Source organism: Cydia strobilella, chromosome 18 (genome assembly GCF_947568885.1).
Source record: "Cydia strobilella chromosome 18, ilCydStro3.1, whole genome shotgun sequence".
NCBI classification, from domain to species: Eukaryota; Metazoa; Arthropoda; class Insecta; order Lepidoptera; family Tortricidae; genus Cydia; species Cydia strobilella.
Genome location: NC_086058.1, coordinates 10,231,673 through 10,246,162, shown reverse-complemented (window position 1 = coordinate 10,246,162; position 14,490 = coordinate 10,231,673). Strand labels below are relative to the sequence as shown.

Here is a 14,490-nt window from a genome sequence, read left to right as displayed (position 1 = left end):
CTCTATCTTATTATATCCTCTTTGGTTATACGCACCAGTGTCTTTGATAAACAACTTCCTACTTCAAAAAGACACACTAATATTTTTTTTCTAATCAAAAGTTGCTTATCAAGTAAAACCTAGGAAGAATCATTGAATGGACGTAAGGTTGCAGAATAGTTTTTGTTACACAGAAGTTTAATTAATGTATGTAGATTGTAGCGAATCCATCAACTATTTCTTGTCACTGATCACCATGGTTAAGTCCCTTTTGGAACACTCTTAAAACCGTAATTTTCTATGATTTTAAGTGTTGTTTTCGCGTTCAAAAGTATCTGCAACAGTTTAATTAACTTTACAATGTTTGAACCATACAAACATATGGTTCATATGTTTGATGTTTTAGAGACATCTTTTTTAACAAGCTATCAGAGAATCTTATCTACGATTCTAATAATAGATAATTTTGACTCTTAGTCTGATACGCTACTTTTGCTGATTGTACATACATTTTTTCTAAGAAATTGTGTTATAGTTGTCTCCTGGCTGGCGGGCTGAATAGCGACAAGAAATAATTGATCGTCCCTGATGTCCTATTTAACCTACTACGCAAACATATAATTTCAAGTACACTTTGGCTAGCCTGCTTAAAGCTATCATTTGAGAATCATTTACTTACAACAAACTAAGGACGCTAGAATTTCGTACACTCACCCGCTATTTCCCATCTCAATCGCACGCGCATAAGTATACTTTTTCCTGTCCCGCTCGCACAGTGGCTTTGACTGGACAGTACTAGGATATATAGGAATTGGCGGGTCGATGTATGAAATTATTCGTGGTTGGCGTCCTTACTTTAACAAAATATCTAAACTATCGCTGAGTAGCATAATAAGACTGAACCTCGATCTAGGTTACATTTTTCGCATGTCGGCTAATATTACAATTAATCAACGAAACTTAAATCGTGGACGGGCCTGACATTAATAAAAAAATGTGAGGTATTTTTGCACTTTTCTAAAGGTAAAATAATACTGATACGTTCAATAATAATCACGAAAAATAATTCATTCTAATCTAATATTTTGTGCTTCCGTATTTTGAACTTTAAGTCCTTAAGGTACAGGTACTAAGTACAAACAATATGAATAATTAGAACAAATCTCCTAAAAAACTGCCAGCATTCATTGATCTATTAAAATTCAATGATTCACAAATTAGGTAACCTAATAGGTATATAGGGTTAATTTACTACGAGTATTTGACTGTAAATGAAAGCTAATGGAAAGGACTCTGTGCTCAGAAACAACTGTAGGTATACAGGTCCTTTGCTGTTGTTGCTTTGTGTTAGATCCTATTTTAGAGATTTTGCCCTGTAATTTAGCTAATAAATTTGTGAATAAGTGTGTCAAGTCTATATTATTATAGGAGATCAATGTTGCCATCTACTAACTAAAAAGACGGCTGAAAGATTCAAAAATGTCGAAATCTAAACAGCTTCATGTTTTACAAATTTTATCTGGAATAAGTGAAATATTAAAAAGAGTGTGTATAGTTAACGCTATCTCTACTGAGCTCGTTCACTTACGTACTAACAATTGCATTCTGTTAAACAAAAGCCATTATTTCTTTTGTGTGAGCGCGTGCTGGCCTTTGTGCCTGAGGCTCACACACAATGGCCACGCGCCCAATCACAAAGGCCACGCGCACATACAAAAGAAATAATGGCTTTTGTTTAACAGAATGCCATTGTTACTATTGTTAGTACAGGTAAATGAACGAGCTCAGTAGAGATAGCGTTAACTATATATGTTTTGAATTAATAGTTTTTGTGCGGGCACGATAATGTAAAGTTTTAATTTGAGCTAGATTTGAAAAAAACAACAAGCTAGATTTTCGTGTAATGAATTGGAATTATGAACCTTCAATTACTAACGTTAAAGTTCAAATTCATTCGCACTAAAACCATAAAGCGTCGCTGTCTACCCGGTGTGTTAAAGGCACTGCTTGTCTTCATAATTCAATTGCATTTCATAGAACCGCGTGCCAGCTTTACGAGTGATTTAATAATATTCAGCAAACAACCGGCGTCTTACCTACTTTATAATAAATAGCGAGAGGCACTGTGAAACTGAAACGATGCCTACATCTACCATATCTATGCTATAAATTGTACTTAGTCAGGTCATAAGTTCTGACACAAAGGTTTTGACTGATATAATGTAATACAAAACATTCATTAAAAAAGTAAGACATGATTTGAAAGCTTATTTATACTGATCAAAACGTAAAACAATTAGTTTAAAATTTAGATCGCGACTCTCGTTACTACTTGTTTACTTTGGGATTGTCGTTGGACGAAAATACGCGGCTGGATTGTGAAAAATTATACTTCACAAAAGTGAGTAAAAACTAAAAATCAGTGTCACATTTATAAAATAGTTACAATTGTTTATTTATATGAACCTACTTTATTAGAACGTTATTTTATCACCAGCATTTAGTTATCCAACAAGTCTGTACTTCAGCTAATACCCTTCAAACTTACTTTTCAGCAACACGCTTATTTTTCACTGCCATCCAACGAGTAGGTTTGGTAAAACATGAAGAGTTGCAATTTTCGCAGTCCAATACATATGAATTTTATATCTAAAAGATAAAAGACCCAGCTTTTGTTTTAAGTATGTAAGATACAACCATGTAAAAAAGATAAATATATAATGATCAAAATCATCTTGAACAGGCCGCGTATTTTGAGCATGTTTTTTTTTTACTTTTTTCTAAATATTACATAAATAAATAAATAAATCGTTTATTCTGGCGAAATAAACCCTATTTTTACAATTTATTCTTCTGCTTGTAAGTAATTCAGCATTAAACAAGCTTTCCAGTTTCAACCCGTAGGATATATGAATAATAAGGGAACTTTACCTAAGTATAACTTTTTTATCAGTAAAAATCTTTGTGACACAACTTATGACCTGACTAAGTACAAAACAATTTAATTTCTATTTCACTAAGGCGAAAATTGACGTTTCTTATTATTTTTCACTATAATTTAGCTCTGTTATAAGGCGGGTTTACGCTCGCCGAGCTCTTTTCGATTCAGGTATGAAATTCACTATTATTATTTATCGCCGTATTTTTAAGATAGCGGTTAAACTAAACGGAGACTAAGCGCCCGTCGTCGACTTCAGGTCGTTATCAGTCGTTCTCGTATTCTAAATACTATTTACAACAAAGTCGTCAAATACAACCATCATCGAGATTCCTCATACAACTAGTAAATATCATAAAAACAGCTGTACAATCCACCGGCGACTATGAAGCGGCGCGAATACTGAATATCTAGTTTTAAAATTGATGAGACACGATAAAACGTCGCTATTGGAAGTTCCGGGTACTACGCCGCACTCGTACATTAATAGACGTGGTCGTAAAGCTAGATTAAATTTTAAAAATCACAATCACTCCAGCCGCGCCGCCCGCGTCGCGCGCGGTCGATAAACATTTGACACTCGGGCCGGAACACTAGACCGTCTCGGGGGGAGTCTGCGGGTGTCGGCCGGCAGGCTCGGCGGACTCGGATCAGCTGGGCCGCTCGTCGCTCTCGCGGTGCACCAGCACGCGCACCACCGTCGGCGGCGCGGCCGGCGGCGGCGCGGCGTCGGGCGACGCCTCGGTCACGAGGATGCTGACGGCGCTGCTGGCGTGCGGCGACGGCGTGCGCGCACGCGCTGGAGATGTCGCGCGTCGCGCCGACGACCGCCGCGACGTTAGACGGAGGGAACCTGGCGGTGATAATGTGCTTACAAAATACACCAGCGAATGTGATGCGAGGCTCGTCGGAAAAACATCATTTAAATATCAGTGAAATTATTGTATTGATCATCGAAAAACGGACATTTCAAGGCCATCCTGAGACTTTTCTCACGAAAACAAACACAAGCACATTTATGTATATAGCGTAGCGGAAAAGCGTAACTTTGCTAGTAGCTGCGAAGCTGTACACGTTATTCTCTAAGACATGTATGGCGTTATTCATAACCGCGTTACAAGCCTGCATTAGCTATGAATCGTTTGTCTTTATCTGTCATGTTATGTTTTTGTAAGAAAGGGATAAAATATAATTTAACTAAATCAGGCCCTTAAAGTTTTATGAATAAGGGGTAGTGTTGTACTCCACACATTGACATTTGCAAACCAACATTAATAACACTATAGATGAAGATGATGTTTGTGAGAGGTGATGTTTGCCTTAGAATATCACGTTGCATTGCTGGATTGGATTAACGACACACACACAAACATAGTGGGGTGGACATTTGTAATCTAGTTTCTAAGACTTCTAAGTGGATAATTATGTGGTTTAATACAATTTAACATGATGATTTAAATTTAAATACTAAATGATTCATACGTTTGTTAAAATCGACTGTTCAAAGCTAGTTCGGGAGCAATGAGAGAGCAGAGTAACATGCTTACTCAGTTTGGAATTGATTTAAATAAATAAGATTTTGGTGGAAACCAAGCTTATAAGAAAACTAATGATGATCAAAATTATAATACTTATTTAGATAGAGCGCGCTATGGTCTGCATGAGAGTAACAATGTCGAAGTACTTGTCAGTCTGAACATCAAGGATGTAAAATGCAATTTAGACTTACTTGCTTGCAGCTCAGATTCAATCTGACTACATAAAGCGCTAACCACTTCCAAGTGGGGGTTGAAAAGCATCGACTCTAATAGAGGGAGACACGGAAAGCAAAACATTACATATGAACCTGCGCGTTTGGGCCCGCCGTCCTCATCCACCGCGTCCTGGTGTCGTAGGAACAGCGGCAAACCGTACGCCGAGCGACGCCGCGGCGGCGCCGACTCGGACCCGCTCGGCATCTGGCCACAACACTCACTATCATTCCTATACCCTAACGAATACCCAAGTTAATCTACCCCACAAGCCTAACCACAAGGTCTATTGGAGATGATTTGTTATTGTTAGAAAAGCGCTATAAAGTCCTATATTTTTATCTATGAGCGCACCTAAGAACTTTCGCAAACTAGACTGTCTATGATTGTGGTCGCACGTTTCTTGCGACATTTAATTTCTAGGTGAGACGCAGGTACGAACAGTGACTGTGTCAGTGCGTGCCAGTGATTTGATATTATATACGCCTTGTGGTAGTCTTGTCAGAAACGAAAGTGGTTTTGATTTTCGAAAGAAACTTATGTGCGTTAAAGCAGAAGATGGTTTTTAGGTTAGTCGTTTACCTGATCACCAGGCGCGGCCCCCGGCAGAAGTAGGAGGGGCAGGTTAAGCCAAGCCCCGCCTAGCTCGCTCAGGTCCGAAGCGTCTGAAGCTCGAGAGGATTTCCGACTAGTGGATGCATGTGACCCTCTTCGGACGTGCAGCAAAGCGCTGAGGCGACCGCCCCAACCACCACCAGGCGACCACTTTGTACTTTCCTCCTCATTTGAAGGACTACGATTCTTTCGCCTGAAAATAAAAACTCATTAGCAACTCGCGACATATTGCTTTAACATAAACGGTGTTTAGAGCGTCTTACTTGGTATACTCCCTAAACGTCCGCTGTATCGTTCGAGCGGCTTTGTCCTCTCTCTTCCATATCCTCGTAGACGAAACGATCTCTAGTTCCTTTCTCGTTGGGAACTGTTTCTTGAACTTGATATCCATCTGTTCCTGTAACTGTCTGAAAGTATCTGTCTCCTCAACGTGTCCGAGGACATGTTTGACTAACGAATGAAGAATGTCTAGACAGTGGATTTTGTTTCCTCTAGCAATGGGGAGATTGAAACTGACTAGAGCTACTGTATTTGGTTTCGATATTCCTAACGGTGGATCCAGAGAAGCGATGAAATCTGAGAGTTGTGCAAAACTTATAAACTGGGTTGCGTGTGGATCATATCTGGAAATAAAAAACATGTTATCAGAAACGGATAATTTAAATTAAAAAAAACCAGATATAGTCCAAAATCAAAAGTACCTATAGTTACTATACTGGACAAGTTATCGTTTGTAACTCCTTTTTTTGCAAATAAATTACTATGAATTATGAAATTCACTTACTTAGACCATCTGATGTAGAACATTTCCAAATCATCTTCAACTATCCCTATTTCCTCTTCCTGATGGGCTTGATTGAAGTTCTCCAAAATGATGGCTATGTACATGTTAATGACAATCATGTAGCTGATAATAATGAAGGATGTGAAGTAGGTGATGGCGAGGAGGGGGCTTCCGCAGTTCCCATTGTTGCCGTGATCGCCAAATTCGCAGTCGGGGGGTGTGATCATCAATGATTCTAGGACGTCGTTCCAGCCGGCTGACGTCATGAGACTGGAAAAGGAAAAGTAGACTTTATCCGCTGCAATGTTCTAAGTTCTTATGTATTTATAAGAACAAAATATTATTGTTTTGGACTCGCTATTTTATGTAGTATGTAAATATACGTCTGTGCGATTGGTTACTATTCAGTCGGGCGTCACCCAACCGTCTTACGGCTAATAGATAATGAAGAAGTTAAGAGCGGCTTTTCTACTGTAGGTAACCCGCCGCAAATCCGATCGGTTACCACCACCACTAACCCCAAATCTGATTTAACAGCTTTATCTTGCTGAAGCTAGAGTGATCACTGGTGCTGAGGTATTGGCGATGTGCGAAGTTGAAAGGGAAGGGAAATACAAGCGACGCCAACGCACGACGTGGTGAAAAAATGATTTTTCGTTCGTTTCGGCAGCTGCCAACTGTCAAGAACACTTACCGAAAAAGCAGCTGCATGCTTCTCCCAAAGGTCTGGAAGTTGACGAGATCATCTAGCGCGCCCTGCTCCTTAACATGGCCGAACACTGACATGCCTATGATGGCGTAGATGAACGTGATGAGCGCCAGTAGCGCGCCGATATTGAACAGCGCGGGCAGGGACACCACCAATGCGAATAGCAGCTTTCTAATGCCCTTAGCGGCCTGGAAGTTAAAAATATTTTTTGTGAAATCGGATGCCTGCTGAAATTAAGACAGATGGTATTTACTAAAAAGGAGAACATTATTTTGACAGTTTTTATGGTTAACCGCCGCTTTACAAAACACTCCAAAGCTCTAACGGAACTCAAATGGTGCAAATTTTCGATTTGGCTGCTATTAAATTGGCACAGGTATGAACACGTTTCGCTTGTGTCATCTGATAAAAGGTCTTATAAAAAGTGCTTATAATTTTCAAGTGACTCGTGGAACATTTCATCAGTGACGTTGAAAGTGTTGAAACGTTACGCTTATATTTCTGAAAATAATTGTTCCATTCCTGATATAAAAGTAGCTTTAAAAAAGGGTAAGTAATGTTTGGGAGCGGCAATCTGCTGGACTGTTACTCTGTTCCTAAAGTACGGTGAACCAAGAATACTCACTTTAATCAGTCTTAAAATTCTCCCTATACGAAACACCCGGACCACCCGGAGTAAGGTGGGGGAAATCGGCAGGTCTATCATAATGTCCTCCATTAAGATGCCGAGGATAGACGCTAGCACGAGCAGGAAGTCGAACACGTTCCATGGAACCGTGAAGTAGTGGTAGCGGAGCCCTATTATTTTCACTATTGCCTCTGAAATAAAAGGGAAGTAATTAGATGACCGAAGGGCAAACAACGTAGAAATGGAAGCTGTGGAGGAGAGGAGTACCCGTCGACATATAGCAAGTAATCAGGAATACAACTAATTGTAAAGGTTTGGGACTGAAAACTTACCTAATCCGAATACTGTAGTGAAAAACGCGTTACTAACTTCTAATATAAAGAAAACGGAATGTGGTTGATCGTAATGTTCTATGCCCATCGTCAACATGTTCAAGAATATAAGTACGAAAATCGCAATTTCAAAACGACGCGAGTTCGACAAGTCGTAAAACATCGCGAGGAACTGATTCCTTGGCCTTTTTATCACTTTCTGGGGCTTCTTTCTGCCAAGTTTCTTCATGGCTGTGTAGTAATGTTTTTGACTTTCTGTCAGAAACATTTCTAAGACTCCACCTTCGTACTAAAACAAAGAAAAAGGATTTAGAAACAGACTCTTAATAACTACAGATAATGGATTTGACAAAAGTATTCCAAATGGACTCACCTTTTTCTTAAGCATATTAAAATTATCTATAATTACTCCTATGAATAAATTAAGAGTGAAGAAGGACCCGCACACTATGAATATTACAAAATAAATATAAGCGTATAGGTTAGCTTCTCTGGCTGGTTGTAGGTCTACCCCTCGTGCGTCTACCGCGTCCGCCATCACTTCCATCCAGCCTTCGAATGTAGCCACTTGGAAGAGTGCCAGATAAGCAATACCTACATGGTCGAACGATATTTTGGAGTTCACCCAAGAGTAGTTGTTATAGTAACACTCCCATTTATCATTCACTTCCTGAAAAAAAAAAAACCGTTAGGTATGTTAGATCATTTTCAAAGAAAGTTTATGACCACAACAATAAATTATCTAGTGATACTTACTGCTATAGGTAATAGACGGTTTTCGCTATCGACACACTTGTAGAATTTCCCCCCAAAAAATTGCACACCCATTATGGAAAAAATTAACCAAAACACTAAACAGACAAGTAGCACGTTGAAGATACTGGGTATTGCGTACATCAATGCGTTTACTACGATTCGCATACCCTGCCATCTCGATATTGCTCGCAGTGGTCGCAGCGCTCGTAAAGTTCTGAGCGACCTTAACACCTTCAAGTTTTCATTTTCTTCTATTAACAAACTAAACACTGATACCTGAAAAAAAAACAAGAATGATAACATAGCGTTTACCCTACTCGAATGCTGTTCATAACTTTCTTAATGTTACTTACAAAAACTATAGTAAAATCCAGTAACGTCCAAAAACTCGTGAAGTATCGAAAAAACCCCAGCGCAATCCATTTGAGAAACATTTCAATTACGAAAATCATACAAAAGCCGAGATTTGTCCAGTAAAGAATTTTCTTGAGCGGCTTGTTTTTCTCGAGATGTATGTCTTCGAAGCAAAGGGTTATGCTAGATGCGAAAATTAGTACTAGGACGAACCACTCAAACGCTGGCGTGTCCACGTACCGCATAACAAATGTACGGAATACCATCCATCGCTGACCCATCTTTGTTTTGATACATGTATCCCAACAAGGACAGCTAAAAGAAAAAAAAAGAAATTCAGCTGTGTTAAGGTTGATGTAGAAATAAAAATATTTAATTTCAGTCATAGAGGAATTTCTTACTAATCGTAGCACTGAACCGGATAACAATCTTGTGGAACTTTCTCCTCTTTCTGGATCCCGAATCCCGGAAAATTTCCCATTGCATCAGCGTACTGCCCCTTGGAGTTTTTTCTCCCACCTACGGTTAATTCATCTACATAAGAGACCAAAGTTTGCCACGGACGCTTCATGTCTGCGTCTTCTGGTCTTTTGCCAGATTCCTTACATGAAACGTTTGGTGGCTCCCTTCCTTGTCTCTTAGATTTTTCTGGTGTCGTCCTAGTGGACATATGCGCCATTTCGTATTGCTCGTTATCATCTGAAAAGTAACAAAAAGCGAATGAAGTAAATGTACTCTAAAAATGAAACAGCATGTTTGTCTCGTTCTTTACCTTTTGTCTCTGAAGGCTGCGTGTGGTATCCCGAAGACATTTGATTCAATAATCTTTGCGCGTTCACCTGCTCCGTGACTACAGACAAGTCGTCAAGGTTCTCTTTGGAATCTTCTCGAATACTAGTTATTTTATGTTCTATTGCAAAGTCCTTTACATCTTTTAAAGTTTCTTGGCTACCGTGATTGAAGTTGTTTCCGGATTGAAATATAGTAGGGTAGTCAAATCCGACTACTGGCCTGAAAATGTTAGTAGTCGGGTTAGTAATATAAACACTCGCTTTTCAAAGTCGGAATGTAGTGCGTGTTAGTTGTGTTATACATACCTGTTTAACGCTTCTTGGTAACTATGACTATAGATATTGTCGTGAGGAAACAGGACCGTAGTCTCCTGTACATTGGAAAAGTAAGCATTCTGGTCGCTAGGTATCGACGCCTTTTTCTGCGTCGTGCGGTTTTGTATCATAAACTCGTTAACTAGCTCTTCTAACTTAGATTTTTTTTCAGCCTCTTTGCTTCTTGATATAAGAAAACCTTTTTTTCTAACTATGGAACGTATTCTATCGAAACTTTTAGCTAGCTTGGAATCCTCGCCTACTTCCTGAAAACGGTTGAAACAAAACTGTTAGCAAGATGGTTTGAACCATGGATGGTGCATTAACTTAAGCGGCTGCGGTGTAAAAAGTGTCCTCTCTCACGCGCGTGTCATCGCCCAGCTTTAAAGCATGTTGTGCTCCTATAAAGTTTGTGCCATTATCGGTGTAGTGCCGGTGCGGTGATCGCATAAAAGAGTCTTTTTACCTTTTTGATTACCTCCTTCTTATTTTTAAGTTCTTCGCTGTTAAAGCTGTTGAGCAACAAGGCAAGGAAGAGGTTGAGCACCATGAAGTTGCCCATGACGAGAGCGGGAAGGAAGATGAAGAAGCAGCTCTCGGCGCCGTTGGCCTGCTCGGCGCGCATGCAGTCCCACAGCGGCTCAATCCACTCGCCGCACAGGATCCGGAATATCATCATGAACGAGTGGAAGAAATCATTGAAGTTCCACCTTAAACACGCATATTCCAATTACATATATAGAAAAAAGGAGATCAAGTGAATGGAATATATTGAATGTAAATATGTAACTAAAATAAATAAGGCAGACATTGAAGTACATATATCAATAGAATATTTAAAATGACGGAAGAAAAAGTAGGAAATTTAGGAAAGTGTAAGGAGAAAAGTGCAGTTCAGTAGAAGATAAAAAAATTGAAGAAACTGGTGTGAGACCAGATGTTGGGTGGTACCTGGGCACATCGTCCGGCTCGAACTTTTCGGGTGTATACGACTTAGAGAACAGTTGCATACCGATAACAGCGAATATGTATATAACTATCACTAACACGAACGTCAAATTACCGAGAGCACCGATTGTCGATATTATAATACTCAACAACACTTTCATTGTAGTCCACGATTGAGCTAACTTTAACACACGCAACTGAAACAAATTAATGACATTTATTCACATTTCTAATTATATTTGGTCTCTTTTCTTAATTCCTACATTTTGTCTATTTCTGTTTCAATTTTCTGTTTCCCATGCTTTTTTAAAATATGTACTCCAAACAGCTTTGGTTCATTGTACGGTTGTACCATTACCGTAGGTTACTTGATTATTCATTAAAACTAGAACCTAATTTAAAATTAATTCTTACCAAACGAAGGCCCCGTAGCACAGAAAGGCCGTCCACAAGCTCAAATATGAGATCGAGCAGACTGGCCGACACTATGATCAAGTCGAATATGTTCCAGCCACAGGCGAAGAAGTCCTTGCTCATCGCCATCACCTTCATTATACACTCTAAAGTAAATATTGACGTGAACACCTGGAACCAAATCAAATGGTAATATGATTTCTAGACGCGTAAAGAGACAAAGATACGTAGTAGTAAAACAAAGCACAAATAAAGAATAGGGTTCTTTTATTCAAAACAGAACATCTAATGATTTCAAAAATTGGTCTTCGATAACCATTTAAGTAGGTAGTGAAATGTGAAAAGAACTTTTAAACATTTACCTAGTTACTTGAAATGCTCTTACTAAGAGAGGACATTAAATCTGATAACCATACCTTATTTCCTATATCTAATACATTTCTAACGTTTTCGCTCATGCCGTGGTGCTCCAACGCTAGGAACAGCGTATTGAGAACTATACACGTTGTTATGAACAACTCGAATAGTGGGTCCTTCACAATTCCGTACAGACAGTTCTGAAACTGCAGCCAGCCCTCATAGTCAATACAGCAAGTCACGCAGCATTCACAGTTTCTGTCCATCAGTTCGTCTGCAATAACATTGTTCCAGTTAGTGAACTTCTAACAGCAAGGCTTAACACCAATAATCACATTCATATAAACAAGTCGAAATTTGAACAATCAAGAAGTCAAAGCGTAACGAAGCGGTTTCAAATCGGACGCAAAGCCGTGATTCCAAAATTGTATCTATAACTGAAAGTGTCATGCATTTAAAAGCGATAGATCAGGACTAAGAGGATAATGCAGAAAATGCACAGTACCGGTACAAACACGCCAATTGGTAAAAAATTTCACAGTCTGTGTCTAATCGGTGCAATTGCCAGTGAAGTGAAAGTCTGCTGTGGCTACTTAAATTGTAATTGTTATAATTTTGTTTACAGGAAGAGAATCACATAGAAGAGTTGCGTGAAGAAATTATCAAACACAGATATTCAGAATATTGTTAGTATATTTTATGATGCCTGAAAGTTTGGATAGGAAACAGCTCGTAACATTGAAGTGGCTACCTCTGTTTCAGTGCTTTCCTGACAATTTCTTCAGCAGTCTAGCATGCGACTCCGATAATGACGGTGATAGCAAAACCAATCGCAGTTACCCTGCAGTCTTCCTGTGGGGAACAGGGGTGGACTGGGGTATAGAAAATGCGTCTGTGTTTACTAACCTGTGAAGTAAGTGCAATTTTGTTCATAATTGCCCATATGAGTTTTGTGCGTGGCTGCCAATAAACTGAGCTCATTAATTTTCGTCGTCTCCGCTTGGGGGAGGTCGGGCGCGCGCTTGTATGGCCAGTCCGCCCCTGACGATATTAATGAGGTAGAAGCGAGATTGCAATAGTGTCGAACAAATGCTCAACGAGGTCGAGCCTCATCGAGAAGTGAATCTAAAGGTGATTACCAGCCGTTTGACAGCTATTTCGGCTCTGATCATGCCAGTTTTATGTATATAGTTATTATTCAGATATGTTGAAACAGAGCGAAATTGCCGTTACGTAACTTAGCGTGACTACTTAAATTATGAATTTGCGAAAACCCCGGTTAAAATTTGAATGCTTATGCAAACCAACCACATAAATAAATTGTTGCCAACTGTATATGAAACTGTTAGAATGACCATGAAACCAATATGTGAGATTTTTTGAACATTCGGCTAGCTTCTGAAGAATTCACTTATAAAAAACTGTTTGCTCAAAATTTAGAAAACAGATGTGTGAGCGATGTTCTGAAAAAGATGCTCAAAATCAAATAATCATCAAATTGAAATTGAGGCTTAGAACAGGAAAGACAAATTAAAAAATTAGAAGTTTAGAAGTTGTAGATAACATTACAGAAATTTAGAAAAATACGCGGAAGTAGTCTGTACAATGTTTTCGAAAAATATCAAAAGTCAATTTTGCAAGAAACATAAGCGTCGAAAGTTCATAGAATAGATGTTTATTTCAAACGTGGCAGATTCAAAAGTAGGTATAGAAGGAATATACCATGCATAGAACCAGAAATATCTTACATAATTAATGCTAATCTACGTAATTTATAGTCAGCTCTTGCCAATGTCGTTTCAGCGCATGTCGTGTATCTTGTTGTTTGTTTGTTTGTTGGTGTAAGCATTCATTCTGTTATTGCAGCATCGTTTAACTTTGCCCTGTGCTCCAGAGAAGCCGTGCCAATCGGGAATAAGTGTTCTTGTGTCGTGCCATCTAATACTCAAATACTTCATTTATTATTAGATACTAAGCAGTAGAAAGAAGTAAACATCAGGAAGATTCTGCTAACGTATAAATCCTCTGAGGAACTGACTTGTTGATACAATAGATGGCAAGACACATTTTTCCAGGTTTAGAAGCTGTGCAGTAAGCATATGCATTTCTTTACCTAGCACCACGATCTGGTTGAGGTAGTCCGGGTTCAGCGGATACTTCTCTTGGATGCTCTTGTCCCCTTTCTTCTTGTCTGACGATTTCTGCTTTGATTGGGGTGGCTGTGTTTGTGCTGGTTCCTGTAAAGTATCATAAAAATTTGAATCATTAACATTATTATCGTTTCATACCTACATCGCATCGCACCAACATGATATTAGAAACAATAATGAATCATGAGTTTTAACGCTATCTTTAGTATTAAAAGGCATTCTGTAGGATATAAATATTGTTCAGATTACGCGGTTGGCATATAAGAATTTCAGTAGGTACTTGTAAATATTTACTATCGCGAGTCAATACAGTTATTTATACCTTTATCGTTGACTGCTTAGTACGATAAAATTTAATCTACCATGAAAAGGTTTCGAAAAACGCTGAGATGAATGAAAGATTGTCCTTACCCGTGGCATCAAAGCCAGCATAGTAGGCGGCTGCGGAGGCGGCGGCGGGGGCAACTGCACGTGAGCCCGCCGCGGATGCGGATGAGGATGCGGATGAGGATGCGGGTGTGGATGTGGATGCGGCGCCTGGTCGTCGGACGTGTGCTCGCCGTCGTCGTGGTCGTCGACGACGCCCGAGTCGTCCAGCGACGACTCGCGGTTGTTGCTGTGGTCGCTGAGCTGCCGGCCCGCCGCGCTCAGCGCCCCGCGACCTGCGAA

The 14,490-nt window shown here is 39.5% G+C and overlaps 1 protein-coding gene across 1 annotated transcript in view; it reads right to left on the bottom strand.

The window, feature by feature from the left end:
* Positions 1 to 1,819: 1,819 nt before the first annotated feature.
* LOC134749204 (sodium channel protein 60E) overlaps positions 1,820 to 14,490 on the bottom strand; it is a 224,917-nt gene continuing 212,246 nt past the window's right edge. Inside the window, exons 11-32 of the mRNA XM_063684072.1 lie at positions 14,233 to 14,483; positions 13,785 to 13,908; positions 12,578 to 12,712; positions 11,731 to 11,945; positions 11,315 to 11,485; positions 10,904 to 11,097; positions 10,431 to 10,662; positions 9,944 to 10,218; positions 9,619 to 9,857; positions 9,248 to 9,545; positions 8,846 to 9,161; positions 8,493 to 8,768; positions 8,110 to 8,406; positions 7,737 to 8,025; positions 7,402 to 7,595; positions 6,762 to 6,964; positions 6,068 to 6,337; positions 5,547 to 5,906; positions 5,251 to 5,476; positions 4,764 to 4,875; positions 2,973 to 3,770; positions 1,820 to 2,154 (exon numbers count right to left, since the gene is read on the bottom strand). Of these exons, the coding sequence (XP_063540142.1) occupies positions 3,568 to 3,770; positions 4,764 to 4,875; positions 5,251 to 5,476; positions 5,547 to 5,906; positions 6,068 to 6,337; positions 6,762 to 6,964; positions 7,402 to 7,595; positions 7,737 to 8,025; positions 8,110 to 8,406; positions 8,493 to 8,768; positions 8,846 to 9,161; positions 9,248 to 9,545; positions 9,619 to 9,857; positions 9,944 to 10,218; positions 10,431 to 10,662; positions 10,904 to 11,097; positions 11,315 to 11,485; positions 11,731 to 11,945; positions 12,578 to 12,712; positions 13,785 to 13,908; positions 14,233 to 14,483 (4,880 nt within the window). The 3' untranslated portion in view covers positions 1,820 to 2,154; positions 2,973 to 3,567. The remainder of the gene's footprint in view (positions 2,155 to 2,972; positions 3,771 to 4,763; positions 4,876 to 5,250; positions 5,477 to 5,546; positions 5,907 to 6,067; positions 6,338 to 6,761; positions 6,965 to 7,401; positions 7,596 to 7,736; positions 8,026 to 8,109; positions 8,407 to 8,492; positions 8,769 to 8,845; positions 9,162 to 9,247; positions 9,546 to 9,618; positions 9,858 to 9,943; positions 10,219 to 10,430; positions 10,663 to 10,903; positions 11,098 to 11,314; positions 11,486 to 11,730; positions 11,946 to 12,577; positions 12,713 to 13,784; positions 13,909 to 14,232; positions 14,484 to 14,490) is intronic.